Source organism: Lytechinus variegatus, chromosome 1 (genome assembly GCF_018143015.1).
Source record: "Lytechinus variegatus isolate NC3 chromosome 1, Lvar_3.0, whole genome shotgun sequence".
NCBI classification, from domain to species: domain Eukaryota; kingdom Metazoa; phylum Echinodermata; class Echinoidea; order Temnopleuroida; family Toxopneustidae; genus Lytechinus; species Lytechinus variegatus.
The window spans coordinates 85582424-85600286 of record NC_054740.1 but is presented as its reverse complement, the minus strand read 5'-3'; the positions used below and the strand labels follow the sequence as shown (position 1 = coordinate 85600286).

Sequence of the window (17863 nt, the reverse complement as noted above, 5' to 3'; positions counted from 1 at the left end):
TAGGAATACATGTTGTTTCTTTTTCCGCCGCATGTTTTGTAGGTTTCCAGGGGAGCCGCTCATCAAGATTTTCGTCCCACAATTTGTCGGCTCTGACAGCATTTATTGATTTTGATTGGCTGAGAAGTTACAATGGTTGCTGTAGTTACTATGGTTAATATCGGATAAAACAGGATTTGTCGGAAAACCTCCGACAAGCCCTCGCATGAAACGCTCTTCAGTTCTAATAGATGAGTACTATACCCAAGCGAGTTTATCTAAGCATATATTCTGACAAAATTAATTTCTAGAAAGGGATCTTGCATTTTTAAAAACTATATAGACATACGTCCAATTCAAACAAATAAGTTATGGGCGTCCCAATTTATACATATTTGCTATTTATCCAGTCATTCCTTATATGGAAACATAAGCTGCCATACTTCATGTACGAAACGATTAATTAGCCATAAATATTCAAAACAATGACGCATGCTCCAATTTTGTCTTATAAAAACTTTAAACCAATGACAGAAATTATGAAAAATTCGTAAGAGTATACCTTGAACATACATTTGCATGCTAGACAATGTAAAAAATCATATTATTTTGACACAAGGGGGAAATTCTTTGAAATTCCATTAGAAAAAGTTTTTTTTCTTATAAGATACTCAAGCGACATATTAATTAAATTTGCGAACAAGTCAAGTTGCGCAAAACACTTTTCACGAAGAAAGACGCAAAACGTCAAAATGACGTAAATATCTTATTTTTCAATTTTCATGAATAGGCTGTTTTTTCATAGCTTATATGTAGAAATGTTCTCTTCATTAACCTGTTATTTAACTCAACTTCATATGAAGATGGAGTATCTCTTTACTCGGACCTGCCCATATTGATTTTTATTCACAATAATTGCGAATATGGAAAATAACAATGTTACGTATACAGCACCACACCCACTTTTTGTTTCATCGAGGCTACAGGAAAAATAAACTAGAAAAGGGGAAGAAAAAAATAAAATATGAAAAGAATCTAATATAAGACAGTACCGAGTCGTGTAAATAATGTTCCAAATATTTCCATTGATAAAACGAAATATAATCTCCACGAGGTCACTTTTCCACTGTACCCAAGTCAACTTCCGTTGGCCCTGCTCCATGTTACCAATGACGTGCGAAAGTAATCTTAGTAAGATCAAGAAGAATGAAATAAGTATAAAGAGAAAGGGGGAGTGCATTAGGACTGAAGAAAGGGTAAATTAATGGCTAACCAATGTCATCCGATTGTTGATAGCATGATGGCATCGATAGGATAGCTGGTATTTTAGAATATAATAAATGAAGCATCGATTGCGATGACACGAAAACATGATACATAGTATCTGATAACCCACGATGGGCCAGGATATAGTTATAATGGCCCATCAATGGCATGTAGAATTTTAAGAAGACGAGTAAGGAGAAGGCGAGAAGAAAGAAATACCGTAAGAATTAAGCATCTGTAGACCTATTAATTCTAGAGAGGGAGTGACAAGACGATAGCTCTAAATATTCACAAACATAAAAAATAATGTTATAAGGGGAGATTAGTTGGACAAAAGCCGGGGCGCCAAGGTATTTTCATGAGGGAGATGACGTAACTTTGACGTCATTTTCAAAATTGAATAACAAGTTACACTAACTACCGAAATATATTCTTAATACTCTTGTTTCTTCTTTTTCCATTTTCTTCCTCCTTTTCCTCGGTTTCTCTTTTTTTTACAGCTTAAAAGGAAAGGGAGCGGTCGCCCTACCTCCCGTGGCGTTTCATCAAAATCAAAGAGACCTCCACTTCTTGAGAGTGCATGTATAGTGGATGCATGGCAAGAACTTTTATAAAAGGCATAGATGCCCGCTATAAATGCATACCAATCAAAAACTTAATAAATCACGAGCATTATTTTAAGATTTTCTAGTCAATTATGTGCGTTATTCTGTATGATACGATTGATTTACATTATTCAACGATTCGTGCATTGGCGCTTAAAACAAAATGGCAGACAATGAATGAAAAGGAAACTATGCACTCTTGAAATATTGTGCTACACTAGTCACAGCAAAGGACGTCAGATTCAGAACGATTAAAGCTAATTCTGTAATATCTGTAATGGCATGTCACTGTTTGAATGGGAGGTTGGTATGACTTGGAATGACTGCTATATCAAAATAGATTTGGTCTGTCTGGGACCCGTTTCTTAAAACTGGTTCTCACAACAAATTTGCAATAACGGTTAAAATCAACTGAAATCCTTCAAAATGATTGGCTGATGGTAAATTTGTTATGATAATCGTGCATTCAATTTGTTGTAAGTCTTTCTGAAACGGATCCCGGAGTTGGTATCGGCAGTATAGGACTCCAACTGTGCGCCACTTTTATGCCAACCATGACCACACACACAAAAAAAAAATTCATTATCGGACGGAAGAGGGGGGGGGGGTGGGCAAAATGCATAGAATTTTCGAAGATATTCTGCGATTGAGCTTGTCATGGGGCACTCTTGCGTTATATATAGTGCCATTGTAGAATTCCGTGCACACTTTAGGTGAATTTTGTAAAAATTTTCAGTAACCCCCCCCCCCCTCCAGCTCTTGAGGCTCATGCCCCTTGCTTCCACCGCTGCCTATTGGCTCATGGCGCCAACTTATGTTAGCTGGGAGTTATTTCTTATCTCAGCACGTTCATGCGAGCTTTTTGAAATGTCAAATGCGGATATCTTTTTTTAACACAACGAAATACTGTGTCTATAACTAAAATACCTCCCGCAGATTGTCATATTGATAAGAAAAACAAACAAAAAGATAGAGATATTCCTTTAGTCCACGCTTTCTTAAGCATTAAATGTCACTTAGTACATGCAATTCTTTTGAAAGTAATATATAATCAAAGGAAAAGAAAGCATAAGGATTATTCAATCAATACATTTTTTTTTATTTAACAATATTGCTGTACTATAATCTTGATTATATCGGATATTATCTATAGACCTAACATTCTTTATATAAATGGGAGCGGCATGTGTGGGGGCTCATGCCTTCGGGCAACAGTGATGTATTTCGCTTTTGTACCCCCTGACCCACATGCCGTTCCCGCATTTCTTTGCATGTTACTGTACTGTAAATTTTATTCTAATGTAATGTATATGTTCTTTTTATATTGGTCAAATAAATAATAATAATAAAATAATAATGACAAAATGCGAGTAAAACAAATCTTCACCGACCATTTGATTTACAGACGGAGAAAAATAAAATGAGGGGGTAAATGGCGATTAAAAAAAAAACAAATCAATTTTTGTTTCTATATACTGTTTCTATTCACATGACAATCAGAAGATTGATTCCCTGACCGTCACCTACATTATATATGCCCGCGGGCAAGGCATTTAATCGACAATGCTCTAATACATTCAAATTAATGAAACTATTTGTGCACTTGTTATAAAGAAATACAAATAAGATTAGTAAAATCAAATGGAATTACCTGTAGGCTTTAAGCCACCCACCCCCCCCCAAAAAAAAATAAAAGGACATAGCATGTTATTCCAAAGATACTTACTGTAGAAAATGAATCTTATAAACGTTCTTAAAAGTAAGATACACATCCTATTCATCTTTATATTCGCATCATAAAGATAGCATCAACAAGTACTTGCATTCATTCATAATAGTAAAGGTAAAGTAATATCGGTCCCTAATGGTGTATTATGACATTATTTTCGCCGAATGTACATTAGATTTAAAACGCAATCCAATAACAGGTCTTCTGCATTATAACGCACATGCATTTAAAGAGAACCCGTAAGTTGTTGATTTTTTCAATTTCCTAAATAGGCATACAAAAAACAGTACAAAAGGGTGTTTGAAACGTGGAATTCACATCATACTGACTTCAAACTCAGCACCAAGATATTACCTCATTCGCTACATTAAATTTTGTAAAAATTTTTAAAGCAAACTAGCTTGAAACAAAAGTTCATATTTTTTATTCTCCTTTATTTCTGAAGTGAAGTGAACTTCCTAACAACGATTTTTAAAATCTTTTTCTAGTCAATGTGCACTTTTTAGTCTTGTTAATGTTCATTGTTAGACAGTATTAATTCAGTATAGGAGTACATAAAATTAGTATATAAATGCTTGCACACGGAATCAATAAAATACAATATAACTGAAAGAGAAATATTCCACAGGGGGAATGAAATGGGTAAAGAAAAAAAACTCATTTCCGCTCGCTTCGGGATGCGAAAATAAAAATAAAGATAAATCATAATAAAAAACACACGAAAGGATGACGAAGGAAAGAGGCAGAAATACGGCTCGTTAGAGCAGGAAAGACAACGCCAGCGCAGTGAAAAGAGCAGTGTTTGGCTTTTGACAAATTCCTCTACCCCCTCTCTTTTAAGATGTTTGTCCCTGATTGATTTTTTTAGCTTCGGGATTTCTTTTGATAACGGAAAACATTAAAAAACATTTTTTTTACTCTGGTCATAATGATACACTTCGAAAAAAAAACAAAGAAAAACCCATGGAATCGTCATGAAAGCCATTAACCACAAGTAAAGCAATGGTCGAGCCAAGACCAACTGCAAATAAATAAGTAGAATGAAGAAAAAAGAGAAGACATTATTCAATCATCTTGAAGCTATATTCCCCCTTTTTTCAATATATAATAATCAATTACCTTGTGTTATTTACTGATTCATAACTTTTCGTTGGAAGGAAGCAGGGCAAAAAAAACAATTGTTTTGTAAACAGAACCCAAGTTTGATGTCGATCAGTCAATGTAGCTCCATGATATCAGATAATACTAACTTTCTCTTGATTCTTTCTTCCTACGGTTCTCACAGAATAACAATTAATTTTCTTTATCATTTTCTTTTGTTAACAGGTCTCTTTCGTCCCCATATTTCTCCCGAACTCACCAATGTGTTTCATTATACTTTTTTCTCTCTTTTTTAAAATTTCCAACTATTACTGATGTAACTTTATAGAGCCTATAAAGCTAATCATTCCTTTCAATGACATCCTGAAGATGGAAAGATAAATCAAAGTTATGGTAAAGCATTTTGTAAAATATACACTATATTTATATTTAATAAAGGCGAATAAGAGCCACTCTGAGTTACATTGAAAGTTCGAGGACCAATTTATGATTAACTACACCTCAATCAAGTCAACCAAATAATAATGACGAGTCAGTACTATGAAATCAGCGAAGAAAACCGAGCAATAAAATGTGTGGCCAACTGTACCTTTTATTATCTCGACCTAGTTACCGCTTTCAATTTGTGATATTCATTTCACATCCATTACTTTTAAAATAAAATTCATGAAAACACCGGAACCCACATTCGTAGGTTGAAGTCGAATGAATAAGTATTACATGAACAGCCTGAAATATAAGGCTATAAAAAAAGAAATATAAGGCTACATGAAAAAGAAACCGTAACTATACTTGAAGATTGTTTCTTAAGTTGGAATCAAGTATTTGAATCACGTTTCAAGTGAGCCCTTATTAATCAGTAATTTAGATGGAGGTAGGTTTGCATATGACGTGTGTGGAGTATGCAAATATAAATCAAATCTCGCATATGATCAGATAACATTTGTTTTATGGATTAGGGGCCCGTTGCAGAAAGGGTTGCAATCAAACGTATCTCTAAAAATCATGCGCAACTTCATTTTCACATTTTCAACCAATCAACAGCGCACATTTTTTTTTTTTTTTTTTTACTTTTGATTGTTTTTGGGACTTGCGTTCAAATGCAACTCTTTCTGCAACGGGCCCTATATAGATATAACATGATTGGGAGGGTTTAGTTGTACTAGACGCTTTTGATTCGCATAGTTGATAATGAGAAAATGGCTAATCAAAATTAGGCATGGAGAGAGTAACTGGCTGTTGTCTATACACTGTAAAAACTCCGGTGTCGATTTAACACCAGCCCGGAATCTATTTATGTCTACACACCAGAGAAGTGTTAAACAACACCAGTTTCGTTTCGGTCTAAACATAGGTGTTTATCCAACACCAATTAGTATAAAAACAGCATCAGTTTGATTCCAAACTGGTGTTGTTTCAATACTTCTCTGGTGTAGATTCTGAGCTGGTGTTAAATCAACACCGGAGTTTTTGCAATGTAAAAACGTCTGGAAATAGAAAACGATGCACTGATCTTGAAACACGTGGGGTCACCGTGGTCGCGTGGTTTCGACTCTTGTCTTTCAATAAGAGGGACGTAGGTTCGAATCCCAGTCATGACGTATTTTCCTTCAGCAAGAAATTTACCCACATTATGCTGCACTCAACCCAGGTGAGTCGAATGGGTACCCGCCGGCAGGATTAATTCCTTGAATGCACTGAGCGGTGAAAGGCAGCTCGAACTAAAGTCGGGATTATAATAATAAATAACAATGCGCCTCGGAATAGATTATTAGATGGCGCCATATAAATGCCTATTATTATACCCCCCGAAAAAAAATTAATGAATTAATCAAATAATAATATTAATAATAACAATAATATGGCAGAAAACGCATGATCTATAATATCAATGAAATGAAACTGTGACCATTAATACAAATCAATTATTAAGAAAGATAAAGGAATATCCCCTTCGTAAGGAGTGGTATACGACTGAACATCCCCAGTTTGTCTAAAGTAATAGATTACATATATATTAATACCATAGCGCTTGATAGGTGGGGACATGAAGGGGGGGGGGGCTAAAACTTCGATATTTCACCTCAGTATTGCTACATCCTGATTTACTTCACTACATCCTATTCGATTCCAGACCACCCCTCTTCTCCGGTGGTTTACCGTAGACCTCGCCAGGAGGGACAAATACCAATAAAACAATAAAGGGGGGGGGGCATTCATTGTCTCCATGCACTCCCCTTTTCAATTTATTTTTTTTCAATTCAATTGATTTTATTTAATTTTCAACAGAACAAAGTAATGTGGTCGAAATATTTTCAATGAACTTATTCTGACAAAATAAATTGAGGCATGTACAATATATGATATTAAGTAAAACATAACAGAGTATTATATATAAGCAAAATATCATAAACAAAAAATAAAATTCTGAGAAAATGGAGGGATCCACTAAAAAGCAGTGCTTCATGTAAGTTAGTCCCCCTGTCTCCGAGAAAAGGTATTTTGAGGAATGAAGAAAGGTGCCGATGAGCAGGAAACTATAGTTACACTGATGTAAATGAATATTTCATTTTTTCGGGATTGTATAGAAACGTGCGCGTCCAACAGACGTTACGCATTATTACAAGTCGAAGATTGTATATTTAAGTTACAGAGGTGAGACAACGGGGAGTTTTACATTTCTCCAAGAGGTGACCAACACCAAATCACTTGCGGGATGAGATAACAGTCTTTGTCTGCATTTTCTTTCTGAATGTGCGTTCTCCTTTTCGACGAAGATGGGTAAGTCATTTCTCGTCAGATTTGTCAAATCTTTGTCAGATTTCAACTTGTTATAATATTTGGTTGGTCGATTTATATTTCGAAGTATATCTTCATCTCGCGAGAAGAATGGAATATCAAATGAATCGATGAGATTTCGTTTGTTTTTATTCTATCATTAATTTATAAAGCATGTCCTTTACCGATCGTCTAATAACATGTTATGTTATGCAGGGCCCGCTGGTAGAGCAGTTTCCTAACTGAAGTGGCTACCCTGGGTAAATAAAACATTATTATCATAGGTAGTAGTTCGTACAATTTCCTAAATGCTGAGCCCCAATAGTAGTTATAAGTTTGGTCTCGTTTCAAGATATTGAAAAACATCCTTTGAGAATTTGTGTATGTTTGACATAATTATAAAATCATTGTTTGAATATTGCGATTTTGGGGTTCTTTCTACATTCTCTATGCAATATGTTATAATTGCCCTCATGTGAAAATGGATGAGAAAAGTACAGCCCAATATCAATGCAGTATTATTCGACACGCTTAACATGCCATTTTGACTAATATTGAATTTAAACAAAAGAAAAGAAAAAAGGATGATCTCTTTCACAAAATAATGTATTCTGGCCATTATTCAATCATTCAATCGTATCAAAACAATGTTGCATGTGAGGTCAAACGTTTCCGTCAAATGTTGACAAAGGTAAATATCATGGCAATATGGTATCCCCAACAACCTCCCCATACACACGAGCGCATAAGATGTTGGTCTGCATAATCGAACTCCCAAGCTCTCAAGAAGTATATAAGGGACAAAACCTTATCAGGTGAAGACGGAAAACTTTAATCGAACCCTCTAAATTCAAAAAAAATACTACTTTGAGAACAACATGGCAATTCTAACCTGCTCTCAAACCTAGTATGATTCATATGGGGACTTTCGTGTCGAGCGCGGGTTGATTTCGCCGGAGATTTAGCTTATACAGATAAAAACAATCAGGTCGCTAAGTAACGAACAAATTTTCATTACGCTCGCTTGGATCTTTATTTAAAAAAAAAGATCCACTTAAGCATAGGTTAACTCATCTAGTGGTCATGGTGGACATGTATATTTTACCGGATATTATATTATATTGTATTACCAGTTGTGAGAATTATTGTTTTCTATTCGCAATTGTCTGCTTCCTTCGCCTTATCTTCCTATATCTTGTATAGCTGTGACTACCCTTCTTGTTCCTACTTTTTTTTTATTCCCCCTGCTCTCTCACACTCTCCCTTCAGACTACCCCTTGTTTTATCTCTCCTGACTACCACACACTCTCTCTCTTTTATTAATTTTCTCCCGACTCTCTTTCTCGGTCACTCTTTTGTTTTCCCCCTCTATAATTATTTTTATTTTGTAAGTGCACATTCCATTGATACTTTTAAATATTTAATCATAATACGTATTTGGAATTTGTTACAGGCCATCTATTATGTTAACATGGTTACTGCAATCATGGACCTCCATGCTGCAATTCAGAATTTCTGATATCGTAATAATGTTTTGTATTTTAAATATTTTTATAGTACCCTGTAAATCATATTGTATCTGCTTGCTGGAGATTACGATGAATAAATACCAATATTATAATATTATTATAATTAAAGGATAAGTCCACTCCAACAAAAAGATTGATTTGAAAAATAGGAGAAAATCCAACAAGCAAAACACTGAAAATTTCATCAAAATCGGATGTAAAATATAAAGTTATGACATTTTTAAGTTTCGTTAATTTCACAAAACAGTTATATGCACATCCTGGTCGGTATGCAAATTGGCAAATTGATGACGTCACCCACTCACTATTTCTTTTGTATTTTATTATATGATATATTAAATATTCTAATTTTCTCCTCCTTGTCAAGTGAAACAAAGTTTCATTTCTCCCTGAACACGTGGAATTACCATTGTTTTAACAGTTTATGGTTAAGTTAAGTTGGTCCTTCTTGTCAAATCTGTAAAAATTGAAATATTGTATCATTCAAACAATAAAAAACAAAAGAAATAGTGAGTAATGGACATCATCGACTCTCGCATTTGCATATCACTGAGTTGTGCATTTAACTGTTTTGTGAGAAATAAGCGAAACTTTCAAATGTCATAACTTTCTTATTTTTACATCCGAATTCGATGAAATTTGCAGCATTATGTTTGTTTGATTTTTCTCTATCGATTTAAATAAAAAAATTTATGGGGGTGGACTTGACCGTTAAAGAATCTTCGGATTTATTTTGAACGATTGTTTGGCTCACTCTTCGAGAGTTAGAAGGCAATTTAAGAGATATCGTCTTTACCACTCGAACATGAGGTGGTTAACATGCCAGGGGTCGAACTCACGATTTCCCATTTATAGGGCAGGCGCTCTACCACTGAGCCATCATGCCCATTCAACATATTTGCTTACTCGCTTTGCTCGCTTACAGCTTTTCAGAAATTATGCCCTATGTGCAAAGTCTGACCCCTCAACATAATTGGCTCGTCACGCTACTGGTTAGAATAAAACTAGGTATGCAAACAATCATTATGACATTCTAATTTGTGATCAACATCATGACGAAAGTTCGTTGAGTGCAACCTCGTAGAAAGGATCTTGAAGGGGCAGTCTAGTATAATTAAATGATAACGTCTTTGTTGCCAACACTAACAGAGCGCGCGAAGAACGCTCCCTAGAGAGGGGGGGGGGGTTCCGGGGACCCCCCTTCCTCCCGAAATGCGAAATTTTCGCTCGAAATGGGATGATGCAAGCTAGAAGAAGGATAGTTTCTTTCTCATGCACGCGAGATACGGAAACCTCTGATTTATTTTATAAGAAAAAATTACGCTCATAATTATGAAGGGCGTCCTTCAGTGATATTCAAAATTTCAAATTAATGGCGCAAAACAAGACAGGAGACTGACGTGCAGCGATGTCATCGTATATACTTTTGCAGATAGCATAGCACGAGTTTGATGTCTGTCTCTTTGAGCAGATACTTCCAAAAATCGCTCGCTGAAAAGCGGAAGAGATGGCAAAATGGGGACTTGGGTGGTGGCGGTAGTGTTTATCCGCTCCGATCAGAAGATTCGATTAGAAGAAATACTTTTAAAACTACAAACCAATGTATACTTGATAAATTCTGGAAGAAACACACGAGTCCCATAGCCGGGGAGGGGATAAACGAAGTAGAAATAAGATGTGAAAAACAAAGGGAAAGGCAATTTAGATATTGTTTTTCCCGCGCGGAGCGCGAAAGCAAAATTTTGTATAAAGAGAGGGAAGAATTAATGTCTCGTTTAGATATTCATTCTATTGACAAAAAAAAACAAGAAGGAAAAACTATAATGCTATACACTTCTTCCCTTTTCTCCCTTCGCTTTTTCTTTTTGGGAACGTTTAGGAGGGGGGGGGGGGGCGACCGCCTCCACCGCGCTCCTGGCTACGCGCTTGAATGAGTGACCTTGGAAGTGGTTTTAACGATGAAAGATGCCTTCATCATCACGTCAAATATGACTTATAATGATCGCAAAAATATAGCTAAAACACCACAACAGCACGCATTATACTGGTAAATCTAATTATCTCGAGCTTTACTATCTAACCTTCTTTTCTAAGGCACTCTTTTTGCATTACTTCCTATTTTTTCAATATTGTATGGAAAAAGAAAATGAACGATTATTTTTTAAAGTGAGAAAGAAAAGAATAACGAAAAACACATCTTCTTTACGAGAACAATGAACAGGTAAATAACTGAAAAATTTTCATGGAAATATTAGATGAAATAGTCAATAATAATAATAATGTACATCTATATAGCGCTTATTACAATAGTTTCTAAGCGCTTAGCATTCATATCTTAATGTAATACATGTATAAGAGTTATATATAGTTATATCCAACAGATTTACAAAAAACAATAAATTACTTCATTAACCATAATTGATATTGGTTCAGATCATTATTACAGTATATTTTGTTTCAAAAGCGAGATTTTGTAATACGTATTATATACTGTGTAGACAGAATAATGAAAGCTACAAATTCTTAAAATTTCGCCTAGCAAGACGATTGTGATTATGATTTTTTTCAGAGGATGTAGTATCATATTTAAATCTCTAAGCTAAGTTACATCGTCAATTTTTTGGTTAAACAGATGTTTCAATATGTCATGAAATCTCAAAGCTGTTAGTAATAAAAAACAGGCATAAAACGTGAAGATAAAAAAAAATCAATAATGCATAAATCCGTAATGTGAAGAGGAATACAGGTATGAGTACAACCTATAGCTATAGAGACGTCTCCCTCCCTCTTTCTATATATCTCTCTTAAACTCATATAACCTTTGCGTATGTACTGTAATAGTTAAATCAATGATTCTAATCGATTATCTTGAATAAAAAGCATTCTGACGCATGATTTTTGAGGATAAAATGATAATGCAATCATCAATTCCGCTTGACGTCAGATTATACTCAAATTTTATTTGATTTCCGTTATTGTATTGTACTCGTCGTCTAAAAAAACATGTCTAATAACTTGTGAAAAAAAGAGAGTATCGCATTATAAATTGAAATGACCAATAAGAAATCATTAGAGAAACTAAGAATCGTAGTTTAGGGAACGAGGCAAAGTCGACGATTATGTTGAAGGGCGGCAAGGAAAATTAATGAAGAAAACTGCCCTTTTGATAACAAAAAATCATACAGTTATGGGGCTATTTTTGTATAAAAGTTTACGGATGATAACGATACTATTATTTGGTATTTTCCTTTAAATTTGTGTACCATATCTTTCTTTTGTTCAAAAATATTTGTCTCGCCTGCATAGCAGAGCGAGACTAGGCGCCGCTTTTCTGATGGCAGCGTCGTCAACATTGAAATCTTAACCAAGGTTAATTTTTTTGATTATTACTTAGAAAGTATATGGACCTCGTTCATGAAACTTGGACATAGGTCCGAGGTAATTTAAGATTAATGAACTTTGACCATGTTAGAGGTATTTGTGGAATCGTCATAACTTTAAAAGTTTACGGATCTATAGTTCATGAAACATAGCGTCGGCCTTATGCCAAAAGGGCCTTAACCCGATTTTAGGGGTTCTGAATATTTTATAATAAATTTAACACATTTCATGTAAAACTTAATAACTTAACACGTTTATCGAAATTGGCTTCAAAAGCAAAAAACGACCACAAACTTTGATTATTAGAGAGGCCAAAACCTTCAAACGCCATTATCTCGGAATGGCCAAAAGCAGTTAAGGCCCTTTGGCATAAGGCCGACGATAGGGGTAATCAAGTAATACTAATGGGCAAGGTCAAATGTCATTTTGGGTAAATCCCTGGACAAAGTATTATATCATATGATTTTTTTTGTGAATAAGCATTCAATATTTGTTTTTAAACTTGAATGTTTTTGATGGATAATGCAATAGGTTGAATTTGAATGTAAATGGAATACATATAAAACAAGTAGAATCAACCAAATATCTTGGCATGTTTTTAGATCCCAGTTTCAAGTGGAATTTGCATATCGAATATGTATGTTTTAGAATAAGCAAACTCATACGTTTATTAGCCCGACTGCGTCACTATATTAATCAGAAAAAATTGAAAATAGTGTACAATGCCATTATCCTCCCTATTTTTTTACTATGGTGATATAGTATATGGTTCAGCATGTGCAAAATACATCGAGTCATTGCAGAAACTTCAAAATAGAGCATGTACAAGTATATTAGGAATAAGTCCATACAGTCGCGTGTCTATACGTGAGTTACATGTTCGTTTGGGTTGGAAAACCTTATCAAATAGGCGTTGTTATCATCTAAATACAGTGGTCTTTAAGACTTTAAATGAACTTGCTCCTCAATATTTAAAAGTATTTTTCCAACATACCAGTAGCCAGTATAATTATTCTCTCAGGTCCCATGGAAATTTAATATTAGCGAAACCTAAAACAAATTATTGTAAACGTTCATTCTCGTACAGAGGTGCTTCTCAATTCAATAATCTCCCTGCGAATCTAAAGGTCCCTTGTAGTCTTAAAGTCTTCTTGCATATATTAGGCTCAATGCCTTCCTCCCTGATCTATGAAGTATTTTGAATTTGATACTGGAACCCCCCTCCCCATTTCCCCCTTTTGTTCTAAGAGATTTTTTGGTAGAATTTTCTTAATTTCTTGTGTTTTAATCCTAGGACCCCGTGGAAGAACAGTACTGTCTATGGGCAGAGCTAAACCGAGTGTCCTTCCGATTTAACTATTTCTCATGTCTATTTGATATTGTTGTTTGTTTGTATATATCTGTTCTTACTTGCTATTTTTTTTTATATATATCTTGCTTTTATATGTTCCTTTGTACACTTATGTTTTTATTGTGAATTTCGGTAAATAAATAAATACAAAATACAATACAAATATTGAATCGCTTAATGCAGGCGAGACTGCTTCACTTGTTTTATTACCCACAAGGTATGGATTTGAAATTAGATCAGCGATTTATGAGAAGTGCACGCAAGAGCGATGAAAATGGTAAGCATCATGCAGACGCTTCGGTCTAAACCAGACACAAAATTAATTTCCACATCAAAATAATATTGCCCTTGTTTAATATCTCCATGGGACAACGGGGCGAAGCATTCCTATGAACGCCACTGCAGGCTTTCATTCAGGAAAGAAACGAAATTACATGAGATGGACTTGGATATTAGCTGGTGATTATGAATTAATACATACTCAATGACATTCAAATTACTGAATGTATAAAATAATGTTTGATTCTTGCATTCTGTCCTTCTATACAGTTTGTTTCGGAAAATGTAATAAAATGTGTAATAACCGATTTTTCTGTTCGCCTCCTGCAATTTCATATTTTATTATTCATAAAATAAAGGGGGTACGTGCTCCTTTGAGGAAGGAATAGAATAGAGGATCATATTGGAAGAAAAATCAATTATTAAAAAAAAATCATAAGAAAATGAAGTAAAAGACCTCGTCCTTTTGGCGCTCTATTCTAGTTTTCCACAGGGGCCGCGGAAACCAAAACCATTTACAAAAAACGTAAAAATGACCATTATGATTGTGATTTTTTCAGCCCCCCCCCCCTTAAAATCCGTTCCGCGGCCCCTGTTCCATTCGGATTCGGACCCAGGCTCCTCGCGCTCCGCTTTCGGGGTAAGACATGACATCTAATCAAGATGTGAACAAGCTATAAGTAGATGACAGGATTTGACAGATGATGATATTGATGTGCCATTAAACACAGTAGTCGGCTATTCCAATGAGAAAATAATCCCCGACTGAAACCGCGTTAGCAAAAGAAATCTATTTTTTCTCGAAAGACCATGACAGACCGCTTTATTGCCGTACAACACTTTGAAGAGTAATGGCCGCGCGGGGGGGGGGTGCTTTTAGAGAAATTATGATGGATTTAAAGCGACCTCGCATTCAGAAAACGCATATACTTCTGAAAGTGTCACATGAGAATGAATGCGCTCTTTTTGAGGCCTTTTCACACGTGAATCTTGAATCATCATTGTATAGTAGACCGGCCAAACGTCAAAAAGTGCTCTAGATGTAATGATGATTGCTTTTGTAATCGTGTCTGTGATTAGCGTTTGTGATTCTAACCATGTTCTAGATTGGTTTCACACTTGCTAAATATTCGTCATTAGCCTTCTTTTTTAAACTGGAATCATCATTCAAATCATGATTTTTTTACCGTGTGAAAGGGGGGTTAGAGTGATTGCATCTGATAGGTTGTCAGGTCTGGGTATTGTAACTTAGTTTTCTCCCGGAGTAGCGGAAATGTCTCTCTTTCTTCGAAGTATAAGTGGATAAGTCTTTTAGAGGTGTGAGATAATGATTCGCTCTTCATTTACTATCATATTTTACTTTGCAGATAAGTGTTCCCGGGAGCGACTACATTAACAGAAAGCGACAGAGTGCCGACGTCTACATCATCAATGTCGTACAAGCGCGAGATATTACCATCACCAACACAAATTGCAAGTTCGGTATCCGTTTGATAATCCAAAGGATTAAATTGGCCGTCAATAACACAAATGAAACTCATCGAATTAGGCCTTCTGCATCGAAGAGGGCATTGCTGGCAATACATTTATTGAAACTTTTAAAGGGTGAATCTTTTATTGACTGTCTTTAATTCATCGAAAACGGTCAAAGCCAAAATAGAATCCCGCATCATTCTTTAGGACTAAATCATGGCAAATATTGAGACAACAGCCTCGACTGTTCTTAATCTTTTTTGGTCTTGGCAAACACTGGATTGGCAATGGTCACTCGTCATCCAGCTCGTTGTCGCGATCGTCGGGATCCTGGGGAATCTGTTGGTGGTGATCGTCATGTTTCAACGTCGATCTCATAGCCGTAGCACTGATATCCTGATTGAGAGCCTCGCGGTGGCTGATCTCCTTACGTCCATTCTCCTAATCCCGATTCCCGATCTCCAGACCGCACCAGATACATTGTTGGGTGAAATCTACTGTCGACTCATAGATTCCCAGATGCTCATGTGGATCGCCATAACGGCTTCAACCTATGCATTGGTGACGGTGTCAGTAGATCGTTACTTTGCCATCGTATACCCACTCGCGTTCAACCGCCTGGTGAGCAAACGACGGGTGATCATCTGCATCGTTTTGACATGGTTTGCCGCCTTTCTCATGTGTTTCCCTGGTATCTTCGTCTTTGAAATCGATGGCTCAAGTGGACGTTGCATCTTCACCTTCCCGACTTCCACAGCCCAGCTTGCCTTCGGCGCCTACACCTTTGTCCTCCGACTTGTAATCCCGATCTTGATCATGATGGTGACACAGACCCTGATTGCGCGGAACCTTTTCCGAGAATCCAAACGGTTTGAGGGAAACAAGGATGAAGGAATGCGGTCGAGTGGCCTTCTAGCGGCTCGATCTCGTATCATCAAGATGATGGTCATAGTCATCCTCATCTATGTCATATGTTGGGCACCAAACCAAATTGCCTTCTTCGGCGTTACCGTCGGCGTCATTCCTTTCACGTACATCAACAGCATTCTGCACCGCGCCCTCACCGTCCTCGCTTTCTTCAACTCCTGCATGAATCCCGTGGTATATATCGTTATGAATGCTCATTTTCGGGAAGCCATCAAGGGTCTTTGCGTCGGAACCCGTGCGCGTCTCGGTCCTGTTTTCGAACACAAGATAGATGCATCGGAGTCCCTCTCAACAAACGCCACCAACTTGCCACCGATGACGGGTTTGTAATGCCTTGAGGTATTGTGAAAGAAAAAATCAATTACATCGTCTATTCCTTGTCTTGTATCAATGTTAAACACAATAAATGAAATTTGACGTAACTCCTGAATGTATTGAACTTCTGAAGAACAAAGAAGCTATATATATACATATATATATATAGCTTCTTTGTATATATAATCTTCAGAAAAATTATATGTATATATATATATATATATATATATATTGTAAGAAATGGATGAAGAGAACAATGGTAGGCGTAGCTTAAATCAAGGTTTCCAGAGCTATCTACCCTTTGGAAAAATTGGTGATGCCGAAAAAATGTCTCTGCCGGGAATCGAACCCGGGCCCCCAGCTTTGAACGCCGGTGCCCTAACCACTAGACCACAGAGACGGTTAGTAGCTAGGGCGAGCCCGATCCGATTGACCGTCAGATAGACAAATTTTCGACACTATACCAATTATATATTCCTTTGTCGGGTGAAGGTGAGTTTCTTACAATATTTAAATAAAAAAGAGTTGCCAAAAGCTGTTGTACATGTATAACTTTACACATTTATATATATATATATATATAATTTATCTTTTATCCTAACAAAAAGTGAAAAGTAAGTGAGCATGTTTAGTATATTGCAAGTTGTTATTCAATGTCAAATAGTCATGTCTTAAAATTATCATGCATAGAATTATCTTTGTCCTAAAATAAAACAAAAGCTTTCATTTTAATGGACATTGATCTTATTCAATACTGCGAAACTCATAAGAACTCTTTGAATGCTCGTTGTCACCTGACATTTGTTCAATTGTTTTTATTTTGTGTGTGTATTTTGTATTCATTTAATCACGGTAAAAGGTCAAGCTATCAGCTGTCCGTGAACATTGCAAAATAGGGTTTTCCCGGCCATCTTTGTAGATTTATCATTGTAATATAAGTATTTTCTGGTCGATTTCACACAAAATCGATTGACAATGTGGATCAACAATAAAAAAGCAAATTTTGCTGTTCAATTTTATTTCTTTCGCGTGCGATTAACTGTAATGAAAATAAGACTAAGATTTTTCAATTTATCTATCCCCGTATCAGCATTCAAATTCATCGAAACAGCAGTCTAATTAAAACTAATTTAAAATTAAATTAAATATC

At 35.8% G+C, this 17863-nt stretch overlaps 1 protein-coding gene across 1 annotated transcript; it reads left to right on the top strand.

Annotated features, from left to right (window-relative positions):
• Nucleotides 1–7324: 7324 nt before the first annotated feature.
• LOC121426124 (galanin receptor type 2-like) lies at nucleotides 7325–16922 on the top strand. The gene is made up of 2 exons (XM_041622295.1): nucleotides 7325–7461; nucleotides 15366–16922. Exon 2 carries the CDS (start codon nucleotides 15688–15690, stop codon nucleotides 16726–16728), a length of 1041 nt encoding a protein of 346 aa, XP_041478229.1. The 5' UTR covers nucleotides 7325–7461; nucleotides 15366–15687; the 3' UTR covers nucleotides 16729–16922.
• The last annotated feature ends 941 nt before the right edge of the window (nucleotides 16923–17863 follow it).